General features: G+C 38.1%; 1 protein-coding gene across 1 annotated transcript in view; it reads right to left on the reverse strand.

Moving 5' to 3' along the window:
• Positions 1-28,000, reverse strand: part of dnah10 (dynein axonemal heavy chain 10) — a gene marked incomplete at its 5' end in the record, with an annotated part of 34,524 nt that overhangs the window by 1,811 nt on the left and 4,713 nt on the right. The window contains 64 exons of the mRNA XM_023344072.1: positions 117-248; positions 338-509; positions 593-688; positions 781-990; positions 1,431-1,631; positions 1,713-1,896; positions 2,491-2,645; positions 2,851-3,005; positions 3,102-3,206; positions 3,292-3,565; positions 3,647-3,876; positions 3,976-4,255; positions 5,187-5,334; positions 5,478-5,699; positions 5,877-6,094; positions 6,189-6,325; positions 6,535-6,716; positions 6,973-7,147; positions 7,264-7,425; positions 7,544-7,741; positions 8,475-8,555; positions 8,627-8,830; positions 8,911-9,082; positions 9,591-9,779; positions 9,915-10,082; positions 10,214-10,307; positions 10,389-10,561; positions 10,636-10,896; positions 10,981-11,133; positions 12,121-12,266; positions 12,391-12,510; positions 12,593-12,809; positions 12,938-13,069; positions 13,155-13,277; positions 13,362-13,497; positions 13,877-14,035; positions 14,112-14,230; positions 14,336-14,527; positions 14,760-14,906; positions 15,083-15,271; positions 15,939-16,091; positions 16,206-16,340; positions 16,433-16,616; positions 16,698-16,967; positions 17,051-17,274; positions 17,716-17,949; positions 18,037-18,159; positions 19,448-19,681; positions 19,814-19,970; positions 20,483-20,694; positions 20,789-20,967; positions 21,040-21,142; positions 21,894-22,010; positions 22,092-22,250; positions 22,330-22,809; positions 22,893-23,049; positions 23,144-23,351; positions 23,434-23,598; positions 25,116-25,267; positions 25,358-25,524; positions 26,827-26,970; positions 27,073-27,249; positions 27,533-27,703; positions 27,818-28,000. Of these exons, the coding sequence (XP_023199840.1) occupies positions 117-248; positions 338-509; positions 593-688; positions 781-990; positions 1,431-1,631; positions 1,713-1,896; positions 2,491-2,645; positions 2,851-3,005; positions 3,102-3,206; positions 3,292-3,565; positions 3,647-3,876; positions 3,976-4,255; positions 5,187-5,334; positions 5,478-5,699; positions 5,877-6,094; positions 6,189-6,325; positions 6,535-6,716; positions 6,973-7,147; positions 7,264-7,425; positions 7,544-7,741; positions 8,475-8,555; positions 8,627-8,830; positions 8,911-9,082; positions 9,591-9,779; positions 9,915-10,082; positions 10,214-10,307; positions 10,389-10,561; positions 10,636-10,896; positions 10,981-11,133; positions 12,121-12,266; positions 12,391-12,510; positions 12,593-12,809; positions 12,938-13,069; positions 13,155-13,277; positions 13,362-13,497; positions 13,877-14,035; positions 14,112-14,230; positions 14,336-14,527; positions 14,760-14,906; positions 15,083-15,271; positions 15,939-16,091; positions 16,206-16,340; positions 16,433-16,616; positions 16,698-16,967; positions 17,051-17,274; positions 17,716-17,949; positions 18,037-18,159; positions 19,448-19,681; positions 19,814-19,970; positions 20,483-20,694; positions 20,789-20,967; positions 21,040-21,142; positions 21,894-22,010; positions 22,092-22,250; positions 22,330-22,809; positions 22,893-23,049; positions 23,144-23,351; positions 23,434-23,598; positions 25,116-25,267; positions 25,358-25,524; positions 26,827-26,970; positions 27,073-27,249; positions 27,533-27,703; positions 27,818-28,000 (11,299 nt within the window). The remainder of the gene's footprint in view (positions 1-116; positions 249-337; positions 510-592; positions 689-780; positions 991-1,430; positions 1,632-1,712; positions 1,897-2,490; positions 2,646-2,850; positions 3,006-3,101; positions 3,207-3,291; positions 3,566-3,646; positions 3,877-3,975; positions 4,256-5,186; positions 5,335-5,477; positions 5,700-5,876; positions 6,095-6,188; positions 6,326-6,534; positions 6,717-6,972; positions 7,148-7,263; positions 7,426-7,543; positions 7,742-8,474; positions 8,556-8,626; positions 8,831-8,910; positions 9,083-9,590; positions 9,780-9,914; positions 10,083-10,213; positions 10,308-10,388; positions 10,562-10,635; positions 10,897-10,980; positions 11,134-12,120; positions 12,267-12,390; positions 12,511-12,592; positions 12,810-12,937; positions 13,070-13,154; positions 13,278-13,361; positions 13,498-13,876; positions 14,036-14,111; positions 14,231-14,335; positions 14,528-14,759; positions 14,907-15,082; positions 15,272-15,938; positions 16,092-16,205; positions 16,341-16,432; positions 16,617-16,697; positions 16,968-17,050; positions 17,275-17,715; positions 17,950-18,036; positions 18,160-19,447; positions 19,682-19,813; positions 19,971-20,482; positions 20,695-20,788; positions 20,968-21,039; positions 21,143-21,893; positions 22,011-22,091; positions 22,251-22,329; positions 22,810-22,892; positions 23,050-23,143; positions 23,352-23,433; positions 23,599-25,115; positions 25,268-25,357; positions 25,525-26,826; positions 26,971-27,072; positions 27,250-27,532; positions 27,704-27,817) is intronic.

Consider the following 28,000-nt stretch of genomic DNA (forward strand, 5'->3'; position numbering starts at 1 on the left):
CTAAACCAACAATCATCACTTTCTCAGTTATTTTACAGTTTACCAGTTTTCATTGGAAGAGTATACTACAACAAAATGTTACAGTAAGGATCCAGTAGAGAAACAAAAAATTATACCTGACTGAGGTTGAAGGTCTATCAGGTGAGACCACAGCTCTTTAACAGCCAGAGTGTAATATCCTATCTCTGCGTTGGAATGAAGACCCATCACCTCTGGTGTGTTTGCCAGTGGCATGTTCTCAATCTCATCTGCAACACATGCCAGGTTAAAGCTGCGAGTGCAAGAATATAATAAAATATTTTCTGTCTTACAAAAGAGTGCTTAGGCAGGAGCTGACCAACATATATTGTCTTTGTGCCAGTTGGTGGGATTTTATATTCTACATCTTTGTTTTTGAAGAAGTAGAACTGCCGGAAGGTATAGAAGAGGAAATCTCCAAGATACTCATCCATGTAGACAGTCAAGATCCTGCGGTCAAAGCTATCTATTACGCGCCCACCGTACATCACCTAATGAGACATTGTACATATAATACTTACAGCAACAATAAAAGGACATGTCATGAAAGCAAGCGCTAACAGTGTTGCCTAACCTCGCCAATAAGATATTTCAGACTACCCCAGGGGATGTTGATGTCTCTTTGGGTGAATGCTTTAGTCAGGTAAGTGTTCAGGATCTCCATGCACACCTGTTAAGCAGTTATACTGATTCAGCTACTCAAAGGTTAAAAGTGCATGTTAGTGTGCCAGTCAAAGAAACAGTTAGTCTTGCACCACTTACAAAGAAATCTGAATCGCTGAAGTCATAGGACACATTCCAGCCAATCTTTCCGTACTTTCGCCTCTCTTGAACCACAGCATGGAAGAAGGCCAGCACATACACCAAGCTTTTGAACACAGGGTGATCGCATGCCGACAAGCTGTCGTGTGAGATTTTGGAGTATGTTGCTCTCATGTTCAGCTTGAGACCGTTGGGAGGCTCTGTCACAACCTACAAACAATGTCAAAGGTCATTTATATTTCTTGAAATTATTTGTTTCAAAATGTCTGTGAATATGATCTTGTTTGCTAAATACTCTACTTTAATAATAATAACATTTTATTTGAAAGCATGTGGAGTTCTTTTCTGGTTTTCAAATATATTGCGCTTGGAATCTAAGGTTGCTTCTCATGTGATCGTTGGATAAGTTAGAATTTTTTTTCCCCAAAAGATAGTGTAATAGTCTATTGAACTATTACAGATGTCGTCCATTCAATATGAGGGAGATTGAGCTATTTTGCAAAAAAAGAATGAGGAAAAATTCCAGTCTTTCAATGTACAACTGTGGTAGAGACATATGTACCTCACGAAACCTGCAGCTAAAAGGGGTTCATGGATGCTGAATAGAAATGCACACTACACATTTCAGAAGGCTAGGGAATGTGCTTCACCTTCAGAGAATTTTGCAGGATGCCAATAGGGAAATCCTTAATGGGGTTGGTTGTGATCCACAAGCGGAAGTTGGGGTTGGGCTTGGTGATTCGCTCTAAAGCCTTCTCCAGCTCTTTCAGCCACTTCACCAACAGATGGCAGTTCTGCAGCATCAACCACTGACCACGAGTAGCCGCCTTGTCCAACAGATCTAGTGCCACCTTCATGATAGGGTCAAAAACCAAAACTTCTTTTAAGTGACGTACTATTAACAAGTATACAACATAGAGAATGTCCATTACCTTGTCTTGTCCTTGTCCCATAGCAAGAAACTTGAACTTGCTGCCTCCAAAGCCTGAAGATTCTGCCAGTTTCATCAGGTCACTGGCCGGGTCAGAGCCGGGGCTCAAGATAAAAACGATGGGAGAGGAAGCTGTGCTGTGTTCGTAAATTGAGGCAAAGCTGATCACTGGGGGCTGCACATATCTGAGCAAAAACACAGAATCAAGGTTATGAAATTTAATATGGATTTTTCTATCAGAGCAAATTATTATCTAATAGTTAGCACCTGTACACTAAATAATATACTTTGGTGATTTTAGCTTTATGGCTCAGTGACATAACATTAATAAATATAATCCCTCCCAAGTGAAATTCATCATTCTGCACAACTATAAAAGGTATTATTTTTTACGAATAGTGAATTTTACAAACACTATTCTTTGGTAAAAATGTCAAACATTTATTGTCATCGACAAAAAGAACAAATTTTACATAAAAGCTAAAATGTATCCATATACCCCTACTAATATTGGATTAAATGTATATGCGTCTATATATTTGGGCCTCTATGCATAATTTTGACCTTTGTGGATTGGAGAAAATTCCAATTAAATTCAAACTTGTGTGCCTACTTAATATTTTTGAAAGTCATCAAACTTGAATGCAGTTAAATTATTTCACGATGAGGTTAACGGTACAAATGCACCATGAATAGTGACAAGCTAGCAGGACATTCACGCTGCTGATGAGTGGATCGGCGCTGTGTTTCCATTTAGAGCATAACTGAAAGAGTCTCACTTCTCGCCCATGACCCCAGTGACGTAGTCGGTCACACCTCTGAAGACTCTGTCAACACGGAAGCAGCGCAGCAAGAGCAGCTTCTGAAAGGCCGAGAGGTTCTTTTTATATTTCATGGGAAATGGGGCCTGTTCTGGGGCATCCAAGTCATACCACTGAGAGAGGAAAAAAAAAAACATAATGATGATAAAATTCATTAGTTACACTCAATGCAATCTGCTGGGATTGAACTGAAATGACTTTTTTGTAAAGTGCCTTGAGACAACATTTGTTGTGAATTGGAGCTATATAAATAAAATTGAATACAGTTTACTTAATCTGATCACACTGATGTCACGCTGATGTTATCAGGTAACTCACTGATTTCCACTCAGAGGAATTGCTCTCGATGTCGTCAGTCAGAGAGTCGAACTGGTCAGGAAAGAGTTCTGAGAGTTTCACCACATCCTCCCAGCCCTGGTCAGGAAGCCAGTCACATGGCTTCTTTTTAGAGCTTTTTTCCAGAGATAGGTTACCTTTATGCATTTGATAGGGAAAAGAAAAAGAAGTGCTTTGAGGATTGAGTGTGTTCAAAGATATTAATTACTTTGACGTCTTTATAAATAGGTCACCTTTTATAAGAAATTCAAGCTCCTCTTGGGGTGCCCTTCCATCTGCCTGTTCAATCTTGATTGTCATATTGAATGAAAAGAGCAACTTGTGTCTCTCAAACAGCCCTGCCGATATTTAAAGGATGAGAAAATATACAAATTAAAATATACACCTTAAGAACGCAACATTATTCCAACTCACGTCTTTTACCTGTACAGCCATAGTTATAAACATTGTATGTCAGAGTATTGATGATGTTCTCGAGTCGTTTGAGAAGGGAAGAGTCAGGCCGAGCTTTCCGTAGCGACATGTCAAACACCTTCAGGTAGGAAGCTAGTGAATATTGGTACATGCTGTTGACCAGAGCCATGTCTGTCAGTACGAAGAACAGGATGGCGCCACGCTTTGCTGCAGGCCTGTATCCATCTCTGAGTTTATCAATGTCCACCGATGTCTTCTGTGCCAACTTGAGTTTCTCGAACACCTGGCAATAAGAGATTTAACGATAAACAATAGTGCTGTATTCTTGAATGATTTAACTGTAGCAAACCCCGCCAGAGCTAACCTCGGTGGATTTCAGCTTCGTTTCCTCAAGAGTCTCAACAAGCTCTGTGTTATCCAACATGTTGCCCGTAGATGTGGCTAGCTCTCTAAGCAAGGAATCTCCAAGATTTTTCAGCAGCTTCTTATTGTCGCTTGTCTCTTGGATCAATCGCTCACGCTGTTCCTCCAGTTCCCTCTTCTCAAAGCCCATGATGACGCTCAGGAGCTGGTCTTCCAGACCTTTAAGTGTCACTGTGTGAAATATTAACACATTTAGATTTTCAAAGTCAATCCACTTAGTGCCTGCTAACATACAGATGACAACCCCAGTTATCATAGTGTGGGTCATACCTGTGTAGTTAATGACAATGGCTTTTCCAAACACCGCTGGAGAATATTTGGGATTAGACAATTTGGTGTTGAGATAAAGTTTAAAGTTGGGATCAAAATGCACCTCCTTGTCACCCAGCATTATAATCTGTCGGCCCTCGGCTCCTTTCACATTTTTCTCCAAAACATTGTCAATTACTGGATCGATATACTCATCTACATCTTGGAAAAGGAAGGGAGAACCATATTTAATGGCCATCTCCAGCTGTTTCAAAAAGTCCGGATCATTGAAAGATGAGATCTGGGGGAAAAGATGTTCACAGACGTTAGGAGTAAACCTTAAGCTATCAAGTCATTATTTCAAGTAAAAAAAAAAAATGTTTGGAAGTTTCTTATAAAAGTATTTTAAAAATGCTGAATCAACTTTACTTTTTGTCTTAGAGTTAAGTCTTTCTGACTCACTCATTGTTGTGTTGTTTTTTTTAATTATTTTTAGAAAAAGGTTTTTTTGAACAGTGCTGAAAGTCAAGTGACAAAAAGGAAAACTTTTCCAGGGAAGGTTATTTTTTCTAATGCTTCATTTTCTACTTTCAAAAGTAGAAAGTGATATGTTCTAATGTTACCTCAGAGGCAAAAAAATAAATAAACAAATTCTCCTTTTTGATTGTCTTATTATGTTTTGATAAATTTGTGTGTAATATCCTATCAGAAAGGTTTTGGTTGAAAGAGAATAAATGTATATCTAAATTGGTCAAGGGAATAAATCATTGAGGGTTAAAATGCACGTAGCATTTTTACTTATTGTCTTAGTTACTGACTGTCTGGATAAAGCTGTGATGTAGAAATTTTATAGAATTTAACTATACCCGATGCTAAGAACAGCAAAATGGAAAATTTGCAACTCAAATGACCTTTCTTGAGACAAAAATGTGATCTAGAAAGGGGCATTAGCCTTGTGAAGATCCATCGCATCTTCTCAAATCCTTTAAAAAAGTAATATATAAATGAACCTTTTCATTTAGAAAATTGTTGCATTCACGATAAAGCACAAAGAAAACTGAGTGGACAAAAAAAAAAAACATTTACAACTGCTCTCTTCTGTGACAGCAGATATAAAAACATGAGTGATAAATAAAAGAAGCTTCCCATTTTAGTTTTTTTTCCTATGCGACTGCAAAAATGGAGAAAATTTATATGAAAATTTTGTTGGTATTTTGCACGTAACATCTTACCTTGAGATTGTTGCTTTCCTCCTTCTTTCTAACCCAGTTGTATGCTTGCTGCTGAGGATCGATGCACAAGGCAAATCGACTTCCTCTTGTTGTCAGGATTCCATTCTGCACAGACAGCTCATCAGGAGGCAAACCCTCAGAGCCCCATCTGTTGCATAAGTTCAGTAGGCACAGTTAGTTTTGATCACCACTGAGTTCAAAAAAACTAATTGATCTATACAAAATTTTTCTGTTGACAAGGTTTAAATTGTCTTGTCCACAGTGGATTACATTTCTTATTTTATCTCCCACCTGCTGATCTCTGTTTCATCAGTAAGAAGGCTTTCCACTTTGAAAGGCTGACTCAAGGGGATGCCTCTCTCCTGCACATCTTGTACCCATATTTGATACACCATTTCATTCCTGAAGTCCCAGCTAAAGGCCCCCTCGTAGCACAGGAAAGCGGCACACACCAGGCAGTCCCCAAGGAGGCGCACACGCCTCTGCTTCAACTCGTCCAAATCTGTGTTCCACCTAAAGTCCGTAAAAAAGGGTCAAACAGGTATTCAGTTATAAAAACATATCCTATATTTAGAAAATATAGCACATATGAGAACAACAAAAAGTTAGGGTCCATTTAAGCTAATATCCTTTGACTCTGGCATGTGAATGGAATGTTTTTGGACAATTGTATTTCTTGTATAACTGAACCTTTCATTTTCCGAGCTGAGTCCAGAGATGAGTTTGTCAGCGGCTATAAGCCTCCTCTCCATGACTTCAGCCTCTTCTTGCAGCTTCTGCTTTTCCAGGATAGCGGCTTCGTACTTCTCTTTAAGACCTTGCAATTCTGTCTGGATATCTGTAAGTTCTTTTTGAATGCGCTCCAGTTCCTTCTTGCTCTGAAAAAAGTCCTTTTCTAGGCGTGCCACCTAAAAAACAATTTAAAAAAACCATGATGTATTTTTGATTCCAACTGTTTTTTATGCAGTACAGCAAAAGGGGAACAATGAATTACTGAATTACTTTATCTCTCTTGGGTTTAATTTCCTTGGCGACATCACAGTAGCCCACGATTGCTTCCACAAACTTGAGCATCCCTGAGCCAGCTTTACTGATGGCTTGCATTTCCTCCAAACTTGTCTGTAGGTTCTTTAGGAAGCCTGGTCGGGTTGAATCATATAACAATTTACAGTTAAATGTGGATTGCTGTTAAGACATAAGCAAAGCATTATTTGCTGCTGATGTTGTGTATTATGTCTTTGCTTTAATGTCTACGTGGACCATGTGTTGATGACTCAATCAATAAACGTCATTGTTGGTTTAGTCGCATTGTAAAGCAGGTTTCCCACATGTCAAGAAGCCATCTTACCTTTGACTGTCCTGACCTGGGGATTAGCTATGGCATCACAATCCATCTCCATTAAGGAGCGAAGGAAGTTGGCTTCAGACATCATCCCCCTAGCTGACTGCCAGCTGATTTCCTTGTAGCCACGTAGCACCAGAATGCACTCACAAACCACTTGCACTTGTTTAGGTGGCTTAGCAAAAGACCTAAATTAAGTACCAGTGAGAAAGAGATAGTCAACAGAAGAGGACTGTTTATGAAATAATTAAAATATTGTTTCTGATGATTAAAATCTGTCCAATACTTCAGCCCATCCACACAATTTTTTTAGGCTATCGTCTTGTTTTCCAGTTCTGTGTTTTATCTTAAGTTGTAGCTGGTTATATTGGCTAATTTTAGCATCCGACAATTTTTATCATTATTACAAATAATTTTGTCAACAAAAAATAAAATTTAGATTACCGAATCTCAGTCACATCTGATTTTTCCAGGTCTTGCAGGGCAATACGAGCTGCCTCCAATGCTGGCAAGGCTTCAGCCAAGGAACTTTCAGCTTCTTTCTTCTCAACAGCAATGACTTTGTTTTGTACTTCAATCTCCTTAGCTTTGTCTTCGGCCAAGGTTTTTTTCTCTTCAGCTAAAAGAAAGAAATTTAAATATTTGTTGATACTGTAAGGTTATCGTTTTTAGCCATACATAATAAATCCATAGACCTCTAGAGCTCATAGCTGAAAGATGCAAGCATTTACTGACCTACACTTGTGTTTACAGCAATGTTTTCCAGCAGGATTTCACAAGCTTCGGACTTTTCAGCAAGGACAATCTTCTGATCTGCCAGCTTGATATTCAGTTCAGCCAGCTGATCGCTGGCTTCCTTCAGTTTATCCAGCCCACCCTCTAAGCGCTTGCATTGAGCTACAAATGTAAAGAACAGCCTCTAAAATGATAAGTAATGTACTAATACAAAGCCTTTTGCTTGTACTGGTCCACCAAACCGAGTTTCATGCTTAATATTACATCCATATCTTCTTACCTAAAATGTATTTGTCTTTATCCTCCAAGAGAGTGCAGTAGGTGTTAATAAAGTCCAAGTAGTTCTTTGGAGTAACAAAGTTATATCGTCTAAGTTTCTGCAGAAAAATCTTGCTGTAGTCTTCAACATTGGTATGGACCATGCACACATGATCTATGACTGCCACAGTGAGAGAATCAGGGATCATTGGGTTTTCACCTGTAGAAAAACAAACACCAAATGAAAGAGGTAGAGTCAAGTGACATTCTTTTGACAACTACAATAATGGAGGACGGTAAAGCCAAACCACCAAAATCAGAATGAATTTGAGGAGAGGATTAAATAAAGAAATATGAAGAGTCGCTTCATATTTCTTTAATATTCTTGTCATGACACAGTTTCTCTTGAAAATGTCAGTGCTTCTGCCTACGGGAAAAATGCTGCACATAACCAGAGCAGAAATTGCAACCTCATGCCTGAATGCTGCCAGTATTTCATGTTTAGTTTAGTCACAAACAGTTGTTCACACCTTTAATGGATTACAGGTAGACAAGGCTCACCAAAGAGCCAACTCAATGGACAAACCACCTCAGACATTTTAACCTCATGAACTCAAGCTATGGGCTCCAGACTCCCTTCTTATATCTTTGGTGCCCACTGTGTAATGCATTGATGTATGCAAAAGACAGCAGATGAATTCTGCCTTTCACTCATTTTTCTTTTATGTCTTTTTTATATAGATTTCTTTGATTGGCAAGCATGGAAATGAGTATAATCACCACTATGGGCATGCTTGATTGCAGTTAAAAAGTAAAAGTTATAGAAACAAATCCCTCCCTCCTTCTTCTTCCTATCAGGAGTCGGATTGTGGGGGCAGAAGCCGAAGCACAAACACTCGTTTTTTTCCGCCCAAGAATAAATTCATTCAGAAAATAAATGTGTAAAAACATACCAAGGAAAGAGTGAGCCACTGCTTGCAATGCTTGTGGAGGCCATGGGAGGAACCAGTCTATCACAGTGTTGTTCATCAGTCCTTAGAACAAATTGTACATAATTAGTAATATGAATTTCAAAAACTTTAAAAAAATTAAATGCACATGTCACCTGGAAAGTTCCTGCAGCGTGTCCTTAGAGTGTCTCCTGCTGGAGACATGCCTAACACAATGTGCAGATTGTTAGCACTTTTACTGACAAAGTATTGCCACACGCTCTCTTTGGAGGGACCTGATCCCATTTTCAGAGCCTCTTCACGAATCTGGTTGAGAACAGACTCCTTCTCATCATCGGGGAACAGTGCAGGAACTATGCCTATGAAGAGACTTTCTGATTAGTGATTATTTATGATTTCAGAGGATGTATGCTGTCTTGGTCAAAGGAATTTATCAAACCTGAGGTGAGCATGTTGTTGATAAGTTCCAAGAAGCCTTCCTCAGCAACGTGGGCATCCGTGAACAGGAATACTATCTTCTTGTTTTCAATGCCAAGCTTCAAGTACAATCCTTTCAAATCTTCTCGGAGGTTGGTCTCACAGTATCCTCTGCTAAGTGTTATCTCAAACACCTGACACAAAGTTTGTTTCTGTTACTGCAAGTAGTAAGTGAATCTCTAAACATGTTTTATTTCTTCTTTTCTGTGCAAAACTTCAGTTCTTTTCAATTCAAACAACCTAATCATTTTTGATGACTGGCAATTCCTTGTCCTTAAATATTGGAATACTGGTAGAGACACACAGCCAGAATACTTGCTGCTGTAACTGTAAAATAATTTTATATTTTATGTCTTCTTTCTAATTTGCAATCATGTATGTTAATCTCTCACAAACAGTTCCAATAAGTAGACTAAATTTTATTTGCAACATGAAGAAATATGAAACAAAGAATGTGTGGTGTATGAACAATTTTGTGTATGAATAATATTCTAACCAGAATTGAGGTTTGGGTAGACCTTCACATATACATAATGTACATTTGATATTTCTTAATAGAATTCAGCCAGCATGAATTTACAATTAAAAACTATGGTATATGCATTGTTGGTTTTCGATTGCAAGTAGAAAATATATTACAACCTCACACTCTGCAGCAAAAGCAGCGAGCTTGGCGAGGGACTGTTTGCCGGAGCCCCCCACTCCGACAAGCAGTGCGTGGCCCTGATCGATGCGGACGATACGGTGAATTCGAGTCAGATGTTCCAGAGCATCTTCGAACAGTACAAGGTTCATTCTTGACATGGTCTCGTTGTATTCCTCAAGAATAAACTGTAGAGTGCAAAGAAAATAGTGGGTAACGCATGGTAGTAGCTAATGGCACAAAGTGTTGGATTATTACAATATGGAAATTCAGAAAGGACCTTCGGTGCAGGCAAAAACTCTCATTTATGTCACCGGACTTACCTCAAAGATTGCTTTTGAGGATTCATAGTCTTGAATGTCCTCATAGTCCCTGGGTTCAGTTTCATTAAAAGCATTCCTGTAGTCCCCAAAAAGTATTGGGTCGCTCATCACTGCCTCCATTTCTGCCTTAAAATGTTCTCCGACCAGATTCTTTATGTGACCTTGAACCTTTTGGGAAAATATATTAAAAGTTGACAACTCCATGATAAACAAGAATGAAACACTCAAAGATTTGGATCTAAAAACAATTATGATACACAAAGTTGGCAATCAATTACGGTAGTATTAATTCAACTTGCCAACGTCTTGTCAGTTTCATCAATAAGTCTGTCATGGAAGATTCTCAAGCACTCATTCCTCCAGACACGCACAAACTGGGCGACAGTCACAAATCTGTAAGAAAAGCAGGAGGTCATTTTGGAAGTCCGATTTTTCTTAATCTGTCAGTTGAGTAGGTAATAAAACAGATCAGACATCTCTGGTTTGGTGAGAACCAGTCCGGTGTAGACTCTTGACAGGTCTCTGAGGTTGAAGATGTAGTGGAATTTGGAGGGAGTCGGTGGAAGATCTTTAATGATGAGATTGTAGAGTTCCAGGGTGCAGTCTGTGACTTTATCACACACCTTCTGAATGGCCTCCTCAAATAGCTAAAATACCCCCATTAGCATTTTAATAGAGTGACATGAAATGGTGATGTTCTGTGTGTAAAACAGAGACTTACTTTGGCGTGTCCCTTGAGAATAGAGGCATAGATGAGGCGGAGAGACTCCACAGATGGAAAGGGGCTGCTGAAGACGCTGAAGAGTGAGATGAAGCGTGGATCCACCTCATTCCTACCCCCTCCTGCCTTTCCCATGGCAGCAATAAAGCCGAGGTCTTTCAGGATTTTGTAGTTAAGTTCTTTTCCTCTGTCATAAATACCGCCTCGGTCCAAAAGCAGCTTCAGGAGTGCAATAGGCTGTTGTGTCCCATAGCTATCCACCTGCATAGTAAAAAAGGAAAGCTTCTTATACTTTCACTACCAAGTAAATAACAAGTGATTTAGTAGATATGTTGGAGCACGCACTTTTGGTATGTTCATGTCATCAATAAATACCAGCAGTCTCTTCCCCATTGTAGGACCATATATATCTTTGGTCCTTTTTTCCACATTAGCCTCTAAGTTTCTCTGCAGATCCATTGAAGTTGTTCTTGATGAAAAGTTGATGATCAGATTAATCTAGACAGAAATTACATTTTTAATCAGATCATACATCCAATGCCTTGCAAAAATACAGTATTTCTGTGCTTTGGCTGATTTCATATTTTGCTCACATACTTCTCTGTATTTTAGATACATTTTATATGATGGATCAACACAAAGAAGTACAAAACTGTCAACTGCAAGATTTATTGTTTTTAATATTTCCCAAATATAATCTGAAAAGTATGAGGTGTACTTGTATTCACCCTTTTACTCTAATGCTCCTAAATAAAATCCAAAAACCACTTTCCTCCAGAGCTCAACTAAAAGTACAGTTATTCTGTGTGCAATTTATTCTTACTATAAATATAGTTGTTTTGTGAGAGCTTCAGAGGTTTGACAGACAACATAAGTGAACATCATCATGAAGACCAAGAAACACAGGAAACCAGTCAGGGCTGAAGTTTTGAGAAAGGTTAAAACAGGGTTAGTCTATAAAAAAAATATTCGATTGTTTAATGTTGAAAAGACATGATACTGGAGCAAAGGTTCACCTTCCAGCATTAAGACAACAAACACACTAAGAGCTACAATAGAATAATTTAGACGTTCATGTGTTAGTATGACCCTGACAAAGTACTGACAGTTAATCCAGTTAAAGATCTGTGGGTTCACATGTGTTCTATTCAATCTTACTGATCTTGAGCTATTTTGCACGGTGGGCTAAAATTTCAATCTCAAAGCACAACCCAAAAGGTTTGCAGTTTATTTCAGCAAATGGTGGTTGTACAACATATTTTAAGGATGGCTAAATATAAATATACAACACTGCTTAGATTTTTATGTGATCATATTTTGGTTTAATCCCATTTCGCAATCATGTGCCACATTTGTTAATCTAGCAATTAAAACCCACATGAAAACATACAATATTTGCGATTGTGACATGAGGAAAAAAAATCTAAGGAGTATGAAAACGTTTCAAATGCACTACATGATTGAGTGATTTAAAGCTGAAATTACCCATGTATCAGAATTAATATGCTTCAAAAAGTTAAGAATGGTGGCAGTCTTTGAAGTGCCTGATTCTCCAACAAGTAAGACTGGTCTTTTTATCTTCACCATCTGCTCCAAGATCCAGCTCGCCCTTGTGGTGTCAACAGTTGGCACTAAAAAGGATAAAAAGAATTTAGAACCAACCTCAAAGGCTTGAATACTTAAACTCGTTAAGTATTTTTTAATTTTTTTTCAAATATGCAAAAAAAAAATACTGCTCAGAGAAATAACTGTTACCCAGAATATCAGCAAACTTCATTTCAGGAATGTGAATGTATTTTTCTACCAGGGAGCTCCAGGGAACCCACTTCATTTGAACACCATCAAAATGGAAATCATACAGAGTTGGGAGGTATGCTGCATGAAGGCAATAATATGACATATTTGTGAAGTGTTATTTATTCTATTCCAGATGAAAGAATACATTTCAGCTTCTTACCTGGGATATCACTAGGCCCCGCCAGTACATTTGGATCGTGCACGGCGGTTAAGCAGGAAAGTCTTTTGATGAACTCATCAAACTTGAGCCTGTGACTTTCCACCAACGTGGCTCCCAGTGAGCAGTACAGAGCTTCCAGGAAGTAACACTCCAGGAGATCAGGGCTGCTATCATCACCCACCAGCAGTGCATCCAGTGTCAAGCACAACTGAGTGACCTGAAGAGATGATCAAAACATGCAAAGTGAAATGAAACAGTCTTAATGGCAAACTGGTTTGAAATTTAAATAATATATTCTTATAAATTCATCAATGCAGTAACATATTTGAGAAGAAGTCAACCTACCATATTCAGGTCTGTCTGAGGGACCACCGTCTCCAGTTTCTCTTCCTGTTTACCGTCAACAATACCGTCTATAATCATGGCAATAGAGCTGTGCACATATTTCTCAAACAGTCCATCAAGAGTCTCTTGTTCCTGAAAAATAAATAACATTTTTATTAGAAATACATTTTAAAAATTAAAAAAATACAATAAATACTGAATAAATCATTCTAAAAACCTTCTCAGGTCGACTAGCCACCCATCTTTGCCAATATGGGGTGTATCGCAGGTTCTTCGGGTCAACAAACACCATCCCACAGCGAGACACAGTAGCAGGGGAAGCATACTGCAAATCGCCAACCTGTAATGGCAGATTTTTGTTAGACCTGTTAATAGTGTACAAATAAGGTATTCTGCTTACAGAAACATGTAAATACAAACAAACCTCAAACAGCAGTGCACAATGGTTCTGTAAACGAATCCGTTCTCCATTAGCTAAAGTGAGGAGCTTGTTATCATCCATTACCGAGTTCATATTTTCAACCCAAAGGGCGTCGACATCCCCATCAAACAAGATGTACCTGGAAGTCCAATGCAATGGCTTAAGAAGTTTATCAGAGAAATATAATTTGCTTGTGTTATTATGAAAAGAAAAATGAACAAAAATGCTTGTCTCAACACATGCAAAGCAGGTAGAGACATACAAATGAGCAGTTGTATAAGCATCAGAAACTGACCCCACAAAGTATTTGCTGGGAATGACTACATAAAAATATGCACCACAGATTTTCATTTCTATAAAGTTTGAAAACCAAGTGGCACCTTCTGCTCCATAATTGTCTGCTACCCAGAGCTTATCACATAAAACTGATAAAATACACTAAGATTTATGGTAGCAATGTAAACAAATTTGAAAATATTCAAGCGGTGCTAATACCTTTTAAGGCAGTGTATATTTACCTTCGCTCTTTTTTGTCAGTAGGCCTGTTGATCTCACGGAAGATGTTGGATAAAATCCCATCAGTCCAGTCTCGAGTGTCTGGGTCAAGAACTCCATAAAGTTCAGTGACACTCATGGCTTTAGAGTTCAGTGGATACAGCTTTGTTTGCAGCCCCATTCTGATTAGGAGAGAAAATAGAAAATAACCATAGTTCATACTTAAAATCCACATGAAGAAACTATATTGACACTTACTTAGTCTGAGCTTGACACAGCGTGCTGATCACAACAGATTTTCCACCACCGGTTGGGCCTACAACCATTGTAGTGTGTCTGGTCATCATTGTCTCATACATCTGCACTACTTTATCCACCTACCAGAATCCGGGTAAAAGCAAAGTTTTAAAATGTCTCTTTGACAAGAGACTTCAAAGCGATGATGGGTAAAACAAATGAAGGCTATGGGTAAGATGAAGCACCTGGTTAGGAAGGACAATATATTTGTTCTCTTCCAGTATGTACTCAACAGCATCATTGAAGTTAGGATAGCGAACACGAGGGCAGTCAAGTCCTGGGAAAAGGTCAGTGATCAGACCAAGGAACAAAGGGACATCCTCATACACAAACTTTGGCAGATTCATGTCTCTGAGAGCGCGCATCAACACCACGTCCTGTTAAACACAGAAATGCAACAATTAAATGACAAAGGTATACAAAAAAACCTAAAAGTAATAAACTGTTTGTAGACTTTAGTTGTTATATATTTATTTTAAAAATCCTCAATTTTTCCATTCAAGGTTGTATGCATTTACACAGCAAATGATTTTTTTGCTACCAGGAAAAAAAAAAATTCTTGACTGAAAGAAAATAATTTAAACCACAAGCAACAATCCTTGTAACTACCTCATTCAGGTTCGGTGAGTCTCTCTTTAACTCTCCTGCCATCACCAGGACAGACTTCAGAGCACGAAGGCCAAAATCATAATGAGACTGCTTGGATAGTTGCTCACGAGCGAGCTTATAGAGGACTGTCATTTTCTTTGCAAGCACCTAAAATTAACAATATATTAAAAAAATTACATTTCATGAATCATTTTATATTTTTGAACAATATAGGAACTCAAACATAGCTCTGACTTACGTGTTTTAAGATATTTCCTTTATAGTCAATATGGAAGAACTAAATCGTGAACAAATAATTTTCTATTTTTTTGTTATCTGGTTACCTTGGCCAAGAGGAATCCCTCAGAGAAGAGCATTATCTCACAAATCTGCTGTAGGTCAGGAACAATCACCACCACAGGCCTGAAGAGGGCTTTGACTGATTCTGGGAGCTCTGTACGTCCTGCGTAACCAGGGTTCATGGTGATGAAGATGCCCATGCGGTCATCCATAGTGATCTCTTGTCCCTCAAACTGAACATAGGAGCAGAAGGAAGTTTTCAAGCATGTTAAAACCCATTTTAGTCACTGCCAAAAGTATGTGCAAAATCCCCAAATTATTAAACTGTTCTTTGCTCGGGTATCCATATAGCAGTTGATATTGCTACATTTTGATATACTGAATCTCGAGCATTAAAGTACAGCGATCTGATTTTATGTGATAGACAAAAAGGAGTGCAAAATTGTAAAGAGGAAAAAAAGAGCTTTAAAATCTGTTTTGAAAAACAATCTGTAAAAGGTGCTATAATTTGCATTATATCAATTGAACTGATATTTTACCCTTCTTTTTTGTAAACAAAGGTTAGTTATTTAACACAGGTGGACTACATTTACAAGTTAGATTAATTCTAATTACACAGAAGTTTATTTAGAGAAATTAGAGTAAAGGGCGTAAACATAAACTCAAACCAAGCTTTTCATAATATTAATTATAAAAAGAATTTTAAAATCAGATATTTTCACCTCACCTCCCAATTATGCACTACTTTGTGTTTATCTATTGCATAAAATTCTAATAAAATACATTGAAGTTTGTGATTGTAATGTTATAGCTCAAGGATCATCTCAAGGGTATTACTGATACTCTGCAGATTGATGAAAAAATTGTTTACTTTTAGACTCATTCATTATAATGATTTACCTGAAATGTTTTACAGTGTAACATGAGAGCATTGCGTATGGTCTGCATTTGAGAAGAAATAACTGACAACACAGAAGCATCGATTCGATTGAACTCATCAAAGCAGCCCCAAGCACCACACTGGGCAAGACCGGAGAAGATCTTCCCAACAGCCTGCGCACAGAGAAGAAAGGCATTGAAGTGCAAAACAGTGTGATGTTTTTAAATACAAAAACATCACAATAATAAATAATTATCTATGCATGTTACTTGATGTGTGCCTCCTACCATGTAGTCCATGCCCTCACCACAGTTTGTAACCACACACAATAGGCCTAAAGCCTTAGCCAGATCTTTGGTGGATTCTGTTTTTCCTGTACCAGCCGGTCCAGCAGGAGCTCCACCCAAGTACATAGAGAGGGCCTGTTTCACAAATACACAGCTCTTAAGTTGCCACTAAAAACACACCACAACTTTCCATGTGTCTCTTTAGGTATTGCAATGTGTCTTAGGACCTGTGTGAGGGTCAGGTAGATCCGGTCAGTTAATGGAGTTATAACCAGTCGACCGTTCAACCCCATGTACTCATAGCCATAAGAAAACGTAGCACTGCACTGATGAACAAACAGGTCGTCATGCTGCTGGATCCAATAAAACCTCAGTTGACTTTCCCACTCAAACTCTTGTGCATCCATTATACTGCAAAAAGGTCGATATGTTTACTCAAATCTTGTTAACCATGAAACATAGCACTAACTAGGTTGAAATATGAATGCTCACCTATTGTCGACAAAACTGTCCACAATGTCTCTGGCATGGACATCAATGATGAGCACAGTGTTAATCTTCTTTCTGTCATTTTTCTTCAGAGGTTGAGTGATGCGTGTAACAAGTTCATCAATCTGGCGGTGCATCTTTTCAGCGTAGTATTTCAGAGCATATTTTTCTCCTTCTTTCACCTTTTTAAATACATCTTGAACCTCCCAGGTCCACCATACTTGATTTGCAGCAAGCACTACCATACCCTGGTACAGAAGCATCCACTCTACCCTGATGAACATGGGAATGAGATATTTATTGCAGCCTGTTTGTTCATGAGAAATCCTGTAAGCTCTCTATGTGTTAACACTTACCTACTCTTGTCTTCACAATAGCAAAAGATTGCTTCCTTAGTGATAAGCCTGTTAGTTCTCCGCATCTCCTGAAGTACTGCCAACATCCACTCTTCCACCCTTCCCTCCACTGGGACGTAGCTCCTAAACTCCATCACCTCACCTTCAGCAGACACCATGGCAGCAACTACTGTCTCGCCACTGGTTTCCACGTCGAATTTTAGTGAAGCTATGTTGTCGTACATCTTGTGCAACAATAAAGGCAAAAAAAGAACATCAGTAACAGGATTTACAAACATGGTGAGCAGTTTTTCTCTTCTTCTCTAAAGGAGCAGTGAAGTGCCTTTTTTTCCTGGTGAATTTAAAAACACCTTCAGTTTGATGTATTACATTTGTGGACAATCAACCTGTATGGTGTCTATGAAGTCCATGTGTCCTTATAATCAATTGGTTGAAAATCCCAATATTCAGCTGTTCTATGACTGGCTATATTAATACCCACTTAGTCTACGTCACAGGAAGGCGGGTTTTTCTGGTTATCAAATTGTGTAACATTCATTTGAAGGCAGTCTGGGAGTCTTACGAAGTATGGCATAATGTTTTCCAAATGCATTGAAAGTATGACAGGGGTACTATATTGAAAATAATGATTTATATTTAGTTTATCTTGTGAAATGACCTGTCACCTTGATCATGTGTTCCTGAACACAAGCAGGGTCACTACTCCCAAGAATACTGAGCAGTTCATCATCAGAGATAAAGAAAAAACGCGGGAATGCATTTCGCTTGGAGTCCAGGTAGTCATTAAGGCTCTTCTGGCACCTCTCTAGACCAAGACTCAAGGCCTGTAGGTCTGTTAGCCGACTAGGACCCAGGCAGCAATGCTTAATATTTGGAATCTTCTCTGTGTCAGTCATTATCTACAAAGAATTGAAAAAGATATTAATTGTATAAGTCCATTCACAACGTACTCTGCTTTGATCAAAATATATCAAAGTGTAGCTCACTTCTTTAAACTTCTTGTCAATATTATCAAACTTCTTAGCTTCTTCAGGTAACTGCGAGCGAATGTCTCCACCAATGAATATGCTCTCCAGGTACATCCACTTTCGCTGTACAACCAGCCATATCTATAAAAAGACCTTTCCGTCAGTTTGCCTTTGAATGGACACAGTAAAGACTTATACATTGCCATAATAAGATATTCATATGCCTTGACTGTTTTATATTTTGTTAACATTAAAAATAAAAGATTTACTGTGCTCCGGGAGTATAGGGTGCCGGGCCCTTTGATAAGGGCTATTAGGTCCCTGTACAACCGGTGCCAGAGTCTGGTCTGCATCGCCAGCAGTAAGTCAGGCTCATTTCTGGTGAGAATTGGACTCCGCCACAGCTGCCTTTTATCACCAATTCTGTTGGTGACAGTTGTCACCAACAGAATAGGTTTCATTCAAACCAAGATTTGAATAAAATCTTTTATTTTATGGACAGAATTTCTAGGTGCAGCCAAGGTGTTGTGGGGATATGTTTTGGTGGCCTTAGGATCGCATCTCTGCTTTTAGCAGATGATGTGGTTCTACTGGCTTAATCAGGTCATGATCCACAACTTTCCCTGGAGCGGTTCGTGGCTGAGGGTGAAGCAGCTGGGATGAGGATCAGTGCCTCCAAATCTAAAGCCATGGTCTTGAGCCAGAAAAGGGTAGAGTCCCTTCTACGGGTCGGGGAGGATGTCCTGCCCGAAGTGGAGGAGTTTAAGTATCTCTGGATCAAATGAGGGAAAATGGAGCTGGAGATCGACAGGTGAAGCGGGCGCTGTACCTGTCTGTCTTGGTGAAGAGAGAGCTGAGTCAAAAAGCAAAGCTCTTGAGTTATTGGTCAATCTACATTCCTACACTCATCTACGGTTTAGCCCTGGGTCATGGATACAAGCGACTGAAATTAGTTTTCTCCACAGAGTGTCTGAGCTCTCCCGAAGAGATAGGGTGAGAAGCTCAGTCATCCGGGAGGGACTCAGAGTAGAGCCGCTGCTCCTTCACGTCGAGAGGAGCCAGTTGAGGTGGCTCGGTTAGGATGCCTCTTGGACACCTCCCTGGTAAGGTGTTCCGGGCATGTCCAACCTGGAGGAGGCCCAGGGGAAGACGCAGGACACCTTGGAGGGACTATGTTTCTCGGCTGGCCTGGGAACGCCTTGAGGTTCCTCCAGAGGAGCTGGAACAAGTGACTGGGGAGAGGGAAATCTGGGCGGAAGAAGATGGATGGATGGATGGATGGAATTTAAATCCATGTATCATTTCCCTTTAACTTCACAAACATTTTCACTTTTTGTTGGCCTGTCACATAAAACCCTAATAAACCATACCATGTTGTGTGCTTATAACATAAGAGAAAAATAAGAAATACTAAAACCGGTTTACCCACCTCTATTGTCTCACAAATGAGCGACAGATCTTTTTCCCACCTCTGTATAATATTAAGGAAAGGTCCAACAAAACGGCTGCCAGCCATACTCTGTAAGTTCATGACATCATTGTCCACATTCAGTAGGATCTCATCTACAACACCTAGAATAACACCATGCTCCTTGGTGCCTTTGAAATACGTCTGCACGTTAAACCTCATATTGTCCCAGACTTCTGATACTGCTGTAACTCCCTAAAAGCATACAAATAAAAAAAGCAAAAACATGCAGTATATGATTTGTCCACAATTACTAGTTTCAATTGTAAACTGATATAGATCAAATTTGAAGTTCAGCTGGATATGTTAAATTGAGGGAAAGGTTACCTTCTCAATACTCAGCTCTTTTACAGCAGAGGTGACAATGTCACCTATCACATTAGCATATTTGTGCAACTCCATAGCAAACATGTTCTGCAGAGTAAAGTTCTCTGGATTCATCTCAAACATGGTACCGGTCCTTTCCATTAACTCCTTCCAGTGCCTGAAATATAAAAACTTGCTCACAACAATTTTGCTGTACAGCCCACAAACATATTCCCTTCTCAATTGTATTAAGAGAATATTTTCATATTCAATAAATTAGAACATGTGTTCCGCTGAGGCTCTTTTGTCAGTTTAAATGTACCTTTTGAAAATAACTATGTTTAAACAAATATTAAACCACTTTTCACTAAGCTCATAATTCTGTATTAAAAATTTGTTTTTAATTGGTCATATATAATAGTCTAATCTTAAAAGCTGCGTTTTCATTAGGTGCAAGTGGAAAATTGTTAGAATTACAAGAAATAAACGCTTCAAAACATCTGTCTGTGTGTAACTAACCTACATAATGTATTTTGCTTAGTGAACTAAGTTACTGAAATAGCCAAACGTTTCAATAATATATACATTTATTGACCATGACTAAACATTCTGTGTAAACACAATAATAAATTATGATGGAATTTAATCATTTAAATGCGAAAACATGAAATCTTGAGCATTCACACTAACCTGTCTCTAAGGGCTTCATTCTTCAGGTCTAGCAAAAGCGGCAAAGATTCTTTGAACTCCTTCATACATGCATCTAGATAGAAGGCCACGGGTAAAGTCCGCACATCTTTAGGCAGCCTTCTAAATCTTTTGATGAAACCCTCTATGCCGTCCTGTAGCACCTGCATGTCTAAATCGACCCACAACGTCTCAGACCACGTTGCTTTTGCTTTCTAAAGAAAAAAGACCAGACCATTTCATGAACAACCTGACAACCTCAAGAACACCTGCAATTTCAGTTCTTCACTGACAGCAACACTGTCCCACCTTCTGGGCCTCAAAAACATTATATATCTGTCTCAATCCCTGCATTTCTTTCTGAATCTTGGTAGCCTCTGGATACATGGTGACTGGTAGGTTTAACAGTTTTTCAGCATTGGTGAGGTCATACCGTTCTGCTTCTATTTTGGCTAAGTCCGCCTCGTAGTTAGCCATTATTATTAGTCCTGGAAACAAGAATAGCGTAGCATTAAAAAAAAAAAAAAAAGAAATTACAAAACCATGAATCATCCAAGCACCTTTATCCAAATTATCTCCCACAGATCCAGGACCGTGAAGGTTGAAGCTTTCAGCAAAAATACGCAGTTCCTGTTTAAATTCTTCAATCTTGTTCTTTGTAATCTTTAAAAGTAACACAGAGAACAGAAAGTGCATTCATAGGGTACTACATAGGTATAACTTTGCAAAGTACAATGCCTGGCAAAAGTATTCATACTTATTGATCACATTTGATCACATTACAGCCACAGACTTCGCTGTATTTTACTGGAATAACTCAGCACGAAGCAATGAGTAAATGTGAAGTGGAACAAAAATTCTACAAGGCTGTTAGAACATTCTACAAGAACAAAAATGTAACACTTTTATATTAGGCTTCCTTTACTCTGGAAATTATTCAAATTTATTTATGTCATAAATAAAGTCCAGAGCAGATGGATAGGGAATAAAGAAATGTCACTTGTTTTAACATCACTTTACTTGTTTTAACAAGTGACATTGCTTTAACATCTTACAGATCACTGTTGCAACCATCAGAAGTAAATGAATAAACATATCGGACAGAGAGGACTTTTTTCAGAAAACAGTCTAAGAGGACTACTGGACTTAAAATTTGTGTAAAAATTCAATCCTCATGTATTCCTGTACTTGCTCTCTATAATTAATCACCAATTTTGTTGAGCTCCAAACATTTCTTTTGGATTTATAAGTTTGTTGTTGGTTATATAATGTAAAATAAAATAAAATTCGAATTGCATTGAAGGTTTAAGTTGTGATACATCAAAACTTCAAATGGTATGAATACATTTGCAGGAAAACTTGTTAAAATTAGATTTTATTTTTGTGTGGCTTGTTTGAGTTTTTCATGCCTTACATCAGTAAATGACTTTTTGACTTCTGCTAGACTTTCATCCACGTCTCTAGCTTCAACAAAAAGATCATTCCAAATACGCGCAATTTTGGCAACTAGATCCTGTTCATCTTCGCCAATCTAGAATGCAAGCGTGACAATACATTTAACAAGTTAAACAATGCAGTTTTTTCAATAGCAGTCAAATATCTGACACATTACCTTCACGTTGTGCATGGCCAGAGTTCTGTATTTTTCCTGGATATCAGTGTATCTGATTTCCACTTCTAAAGACATGGCCCTAATGTCTGAAATGGTGGACAGCACACTCTTCAGGTCATCAAACGTCTCAGGGCTTTTCTTCAGCTTCTTCTCGAATTGCTGTTTTTTTGTAGACACAGATGTTATTAAAAATATGAATTTTGACCATGGAAGCATTGAAGTGTATTGAAAAACGCACCATGAGTTCGTCCTTCAAGCTGAAGAGATCCTCCTTAGCAGGCTTATTTAGAAAGCTACTAAGTGAAATAATCCAGGACTCAGCGAGTTCCTGCAGTGTGTTCACCAGTGGTTCCAGGTTCAGATAGATACTGTACTTGGCCTTGAATCGAGGTTCCTGCATCACTTTATGCTTAATGTTACTTAGGAACTGTAGCTTCTCATCGTACATAGCACAGGATGGGTTCTTTGCTGCAAACGTTTCATTGACAATGGTTCTGTTCTTTTCCCAAAGGGCTCGATAGTGTTTCCAGGTGTTTAGGTACCGTTCCATGGAGATTAGAAGTCGCTTGATGTTTTCAGAAGTTGCCGTAGCAGTCTCTTTTAGCGAGGGGTCAAGCCAGACGTCGCTAAGGAAGGATATCGTTACCAACTCCTCCTCACCATACACTTGCTGCGGTGGGCATTCGATGCAGGTCCCATTCATCCAGCGTGGAAACCGCTTAACATAGAAATATGGCCACAGTTAGAAAAGAAAATTATTTTCATTTTAATAAAATTGTTTAAAAATTGTGATGACCTTACTTTAGTGCACTCAATACATTCTCTAATGCATTGCATGATCACCCAATAGATTTCATTACTTTGGGGCTGTGACACAATCTTGGGCGCAGACAGGATGGCATCAATTTGAAACAATGGTGTTTTTCCCAGGAGCGCCATGTCGAACTCCTTAATGCTCCTTAAAGCAAAGTCAATATGAAAGACAGGACAGACAGAACTGTGGTTTCTAAAAAGAGAATAAGACTTTAACAAAATATATTTCAAGTGATTACCTCACCACCATCTTTACTATAGAGTCAAACACTTTGCGCTCCCAGTGAGTGTAGTAATTTGCCATAGATTTGGCTTTTCCGCTGCTGGTTCCCAGGATCAAATGTTCAGTCTTAGTGATGAGGAAACCAATGTCAGTGTATTTACTAATAGGTAAAACCAATGTCTTGACCCGTTCAAGCTCAATGCGTCTGCAGAACTCCTTGAGACCTTTGAAACAGAGTACACTATATAACATTTTTACATTCTTAAAAAACCTTATTCGTACAGCAAATAAATAAAATACGTCTACCTGGTACATCGCTTGATGTGTCTGGTGCTGGAAATTTTAACATGTTGGACATCATTATTAATTGTAACTTGGATTCTATTTCCTTCTCGTTGTTCAAAATCTGCTTGACCAGAGATTCGAATTTAGAGAGGTTCTGTAAACCTTGGTTGATGAAGTCCTGTATACCTGAAACCAAACACATATCATGCATATACATTTCCCCAATGTGGATATATCATCTTTCACATATATAATCACTGACCACTTATTCAGATACACTTGTTTAATTGCTTGTTCACAGAAATAGGGAATCTGTCCTTCTCTCAACTTAGGAATTCAGATGTTGTGAAGTTGGCTTGCTGAAGTTCAAACTAAGCGCCAGATTGAGTACAAAAAGGAAATTAAGGCATTTGGAACTTTTGTTTTTAAATATTAACAATTTGCCCAGGCATACAAAAGTCTGCCTCGTCAGTGAGTATTCAGATAGTAAGGTCTATGGGGTGTGCAATGGGCTGGATATTTTCTTGACACCTTGTTTCCTGTAAGAAAGAACATGACCAGGTGCAGTGTCACAAATATAATTTCCAGATTGAAAAAAGCAAACAAATAATGACATCAATTTTTAGTGCTTTTATTCAATCAGTTTTAACTTTATCATTCGTGTCATGATTTGATACCTGCTCCTGAAGGAGAGGAACTCACTGAGCCAGCTGGACAAGCAGTGAGGGTTGCCAGAACAGAGAGTTGCAGAAGGATTGGCTTTACTTGCAGTGCCTGGCCAGCTCCATTTGCAGTGATGATTATTATCCTTTGTGTGGTGTCTTGGGTGGAGATATTAGGCTCCAAATTTAGGTTGTTTTGTTGTATTGCCATCAATGGCGGTTTTTAAATATTGTCTGAAATGTTACATTTTACTTATTGGCCTTCAACTGAGCAAAAGACCGTATGTTTTGCACTTGTTCCTGGATTTTGTTGGTCCTTCTCTACATATTCTATCCATTTGTTGAATAACTTTAATAATATATTGATATTTAATGTTTTTATGTATTTGATTAACTTGTTTTGATTAGATGGTGATCTCCCTGTCTCACACACATACACACATATTCGTGGTCATCGTTTATCCAATGACAGCGGATAAACAGTTTTCCTGTAACAGTAAATTGTTTCTTTGCCATAAGCACATTGAGCAGCACATACACTAGGATAATTGATGCCACTAAGACACTCCTCTTGGCCCTGATTGGTTGTTTTTGACCAGGAGAGGTGCATTATCTCAACAGTAGTACTGGGAAGAGGTGGAGGAGCTTGATCTTTTCACACATTATCTTTCTCACAACATGAGAACACAACATTATGACAGTTTTCCCAAATATGTAAAAACCATTTTTATACAAAGATACATAGGCCATCTTCAAGTTTTTTTGAGCACGATAATGTTACGATAGATATTCACACTACTCCAACAATCTCCACAACACTTAGGGATGTGGTCTATGGTCTGTGCATTCTCGTAATGAATGCACAGCTGGTAATTGTATCTGGGTGATTATATCAGGTATGTTCTCTAAGAAATCTTTACAGTAAATTGCTGAGTCAATGGCACAAGCAATTAAGACAGTTCTGAATAAAAAAGTGAGTCCTGAGTACTAAGAACCAAGCACCAAGTAGCTAACAAAGTGGCGGTTTCTCAATTAAAGTACCCAAAGAATTCCAGTTGAGTCGTTTGCATCCATACTGCATCCCTTTTGTGACTTCCTGTATTTGTGGTGCCAGCATAATGATTTGACCCTCGTTCAGAGTGTCCATCACAGAATGATACCGCCTGACAAATTTGTTCAGATCGTCCACATACCTAAAATTAAAATCAACACATGTAAAGAGGCAGATAGAAGAGTGTGGTTTAAGCAATTTGAATAAGATCTGATTTAGTGAGAGCCATCACCTGATGAGAGTGTTCTCTAGAAGAGCCACATTTTCAGCCAGCTTAGGCACAAAGAAGCCCAAACCTACAAGGTAGTTTGTTTCAGAAATTATTTCCTTGATTTCTGGAGCAAAGTTTACAGTGTATTTCACATTCTTTTTCTGGCTTGCTTCAGGTGCATTTGATTCCTAAAAATGACAAGAAGGCATTTGTTTTAGGACTACATTTTAAAATAAAACAAATTAATACTTGTATTAATTTAGTGACTATGATGGAGTATCAAGGCCAAGCTAAGAAAAAAAAAAAGATCATATTACTAGAATAAAGTCGTAACAATTCACTTTATTTCTATAGCGCCAATTCACAACAAATGTGGTCTCAAGGAACTTCACAAAAAAATAATTTCATTTCAGCCACACATGCATTCCAATTGATTCTAGTTATAAAGAGTGCAGTAAACTCAGATAACTATTCAAAGTCATTTAAAAGTTTCTATCTAAGGAGACCCAGCAGATTATATCACGTCACAAGCAGCAGAAAAATCACTCGCGTTGTGTTGAGACAATCTCTTGTACCGAGCATGAGTGTAGCGACAATGGAGAGGAAAATCTCTCCTTTAAATGGAAGAAACCTCCAGCAGAACCTGGCTCAGTACATATAGCCATCTTCCATGATTGTTTGTGGATTTACCAAAATAAAGTCATAAAATTATGAGAATAAAGTCATGTTATGAGAATAAAGTTATATTATTATTATTAGAATAAATTCATACAAAAATAAACCTGAAATATGAGAATAAAGTTGTAATAATATGATAAAGTTGTGATATTGTGAGACTAAAGTTGTAATATTACCAGAAGAAAGTCAGAATATTAGTAGAATGAAGTAGTTGAAGAATAACATTACTAATAATGTTATTCTTCATAATAATGAAGATATGTTAATGTTATTTATAATAACATTATTATTAAGAATAATGTTATTATTCTTAATAGCATTATTCTTAAGAATAACATAATAAATTATGAAGAATAACATTATTATTCTTCATAATAATGTTATGAAGAACAATGTTTTTCATAATATTATTTTGTTATGAAGAACTCCTTCATAACAAAATAACAAAAAATTTAAATGAGGAATATTGAGCATTTAAAGTTATGCTTTGGTATCAGTTTTTACAAATGAGGATATTCTTGACACTTTAACACATCAGCATTGAATTATTATCAGTAGCAGGACATCGAAACAACTGTGTAAATGACTGCATCTATTTCAAAAAAAGAATCACATGGCTGAACTGGTCAGGTTTGATCATGCTGTGCAAGTTTTTTCTCATTAAAACAGCTTTTTTTCTCATAATTTAACTATATTCTTCTGGTAATTTTGCGTCTTTATTCTGCTGATATAAGGACTTTATTCTAGTAACTAAAAAATTAAAAATCCTCATAGCCTGGCCCTAACACTCCATCATAAATAACATCCCTTACCACCTCTTCGATTTTTTTAGCAGTCAACAATTTTTTTTTCATGAGTGATAATAATTTGCCCTCTGTTTCTTCCAGCCAAGACTCGTACTTAATCGTCTCGTAGCCTTTCAGCTCCATTGCCATTGTCTCATACTTGTGCTTTGCCTGAGAGCAATACAGTAGAGGTAACAAATGGTGCCAGTACTTGATGGCTACCTGAACATTTACAGTTAGTCTAAAAAAAAATGACACTGTAAAATGCTTCACCAATGATGTCTGTTCACTGTTGAGCATTTCTGGAACTTTCAGGAAGGGAAGAATGGTTTTTTTGATGCGGCGGGCAAGAGCTCGAGCCCATCTTATAGCTCCGGCAACAGGAGGCTCATTTTTTGTCAGTTGAGGATGGTCCTTCTCTGCTTCAAAGATTTCACTTATGCTATCCACCTAGAACAGGAGCAAAACATGCTTGCTGAGGGTCTATCAAAAATAAAAACAAAAAAGTTATCAAACACCTACACTGAGTGGACAAGCCATGCTCCTTTCTTTTTCCCTTTTTCTACAGTTACTAAATAGAACTGAATGAAACTACATTTCATAACTACTTGAACAACAGTATTTAATTCAGTTTGGACTATGTGTTAACTGTTCTGCAGTTGAGGCTTTGATGAAAATGACTCTCTGACAAAACATTCAAAGCAATCAACTCCTTACATTTAAAGTACAATACCTCTCTGCAGTACTGGGTCAGGATATCATTAAATTTTCTCTTCAAATGGTTGTTGATGGCTTTTCTAGTGCTGATTTTTTGGAATTTCTGCAGCAACTCAAAGGCAGCGGCCGAGAAGTGCAGAGTGTTAAAAGACAAATCAACAAAGTCGATGACCCTTTTGTCGATATTCTAAAGAAAAAAGAATCAGCTTGACAAAATGGAGGCAGCAAACAATATGTGAATTTTCACAAAATAAAATAGTATTCCAAATTGTTACAATTATTTAGAATTTTCTTAACTGACCTCGATTGTATTTTCAAAATCTTGAATAATCATTCTCCAGCTGGCTTTCTTTGATATGCTGAAAGGATTGAAGGTAACATCCTGGAAGGGCAAAACTAGCTCGTTCACTTCTTTCAATAACTCGTTAACGCGTCTGTCTCCTTTCAGTTCTGGACCAAAGACGTTGTTGAACTCCTCCAAAGC

The sequence above is a fragment of the Xiphophorus maculatus genome, chromosome 12 (genome assembly GCF_002775205.1).
Source record: "Xiphophorus maculatus strain JP 163 A chromosome 12, X_maculatus-5.0-male, whole genome shotgun sequence".
Classification (NCBI taxonomy): Eukaryota; Metazoa; Chordata; class Actinopteri; order Cyprinodontiformes; family Poeciliidae; genus Xiphophorus; species Xiphophorus maculatus.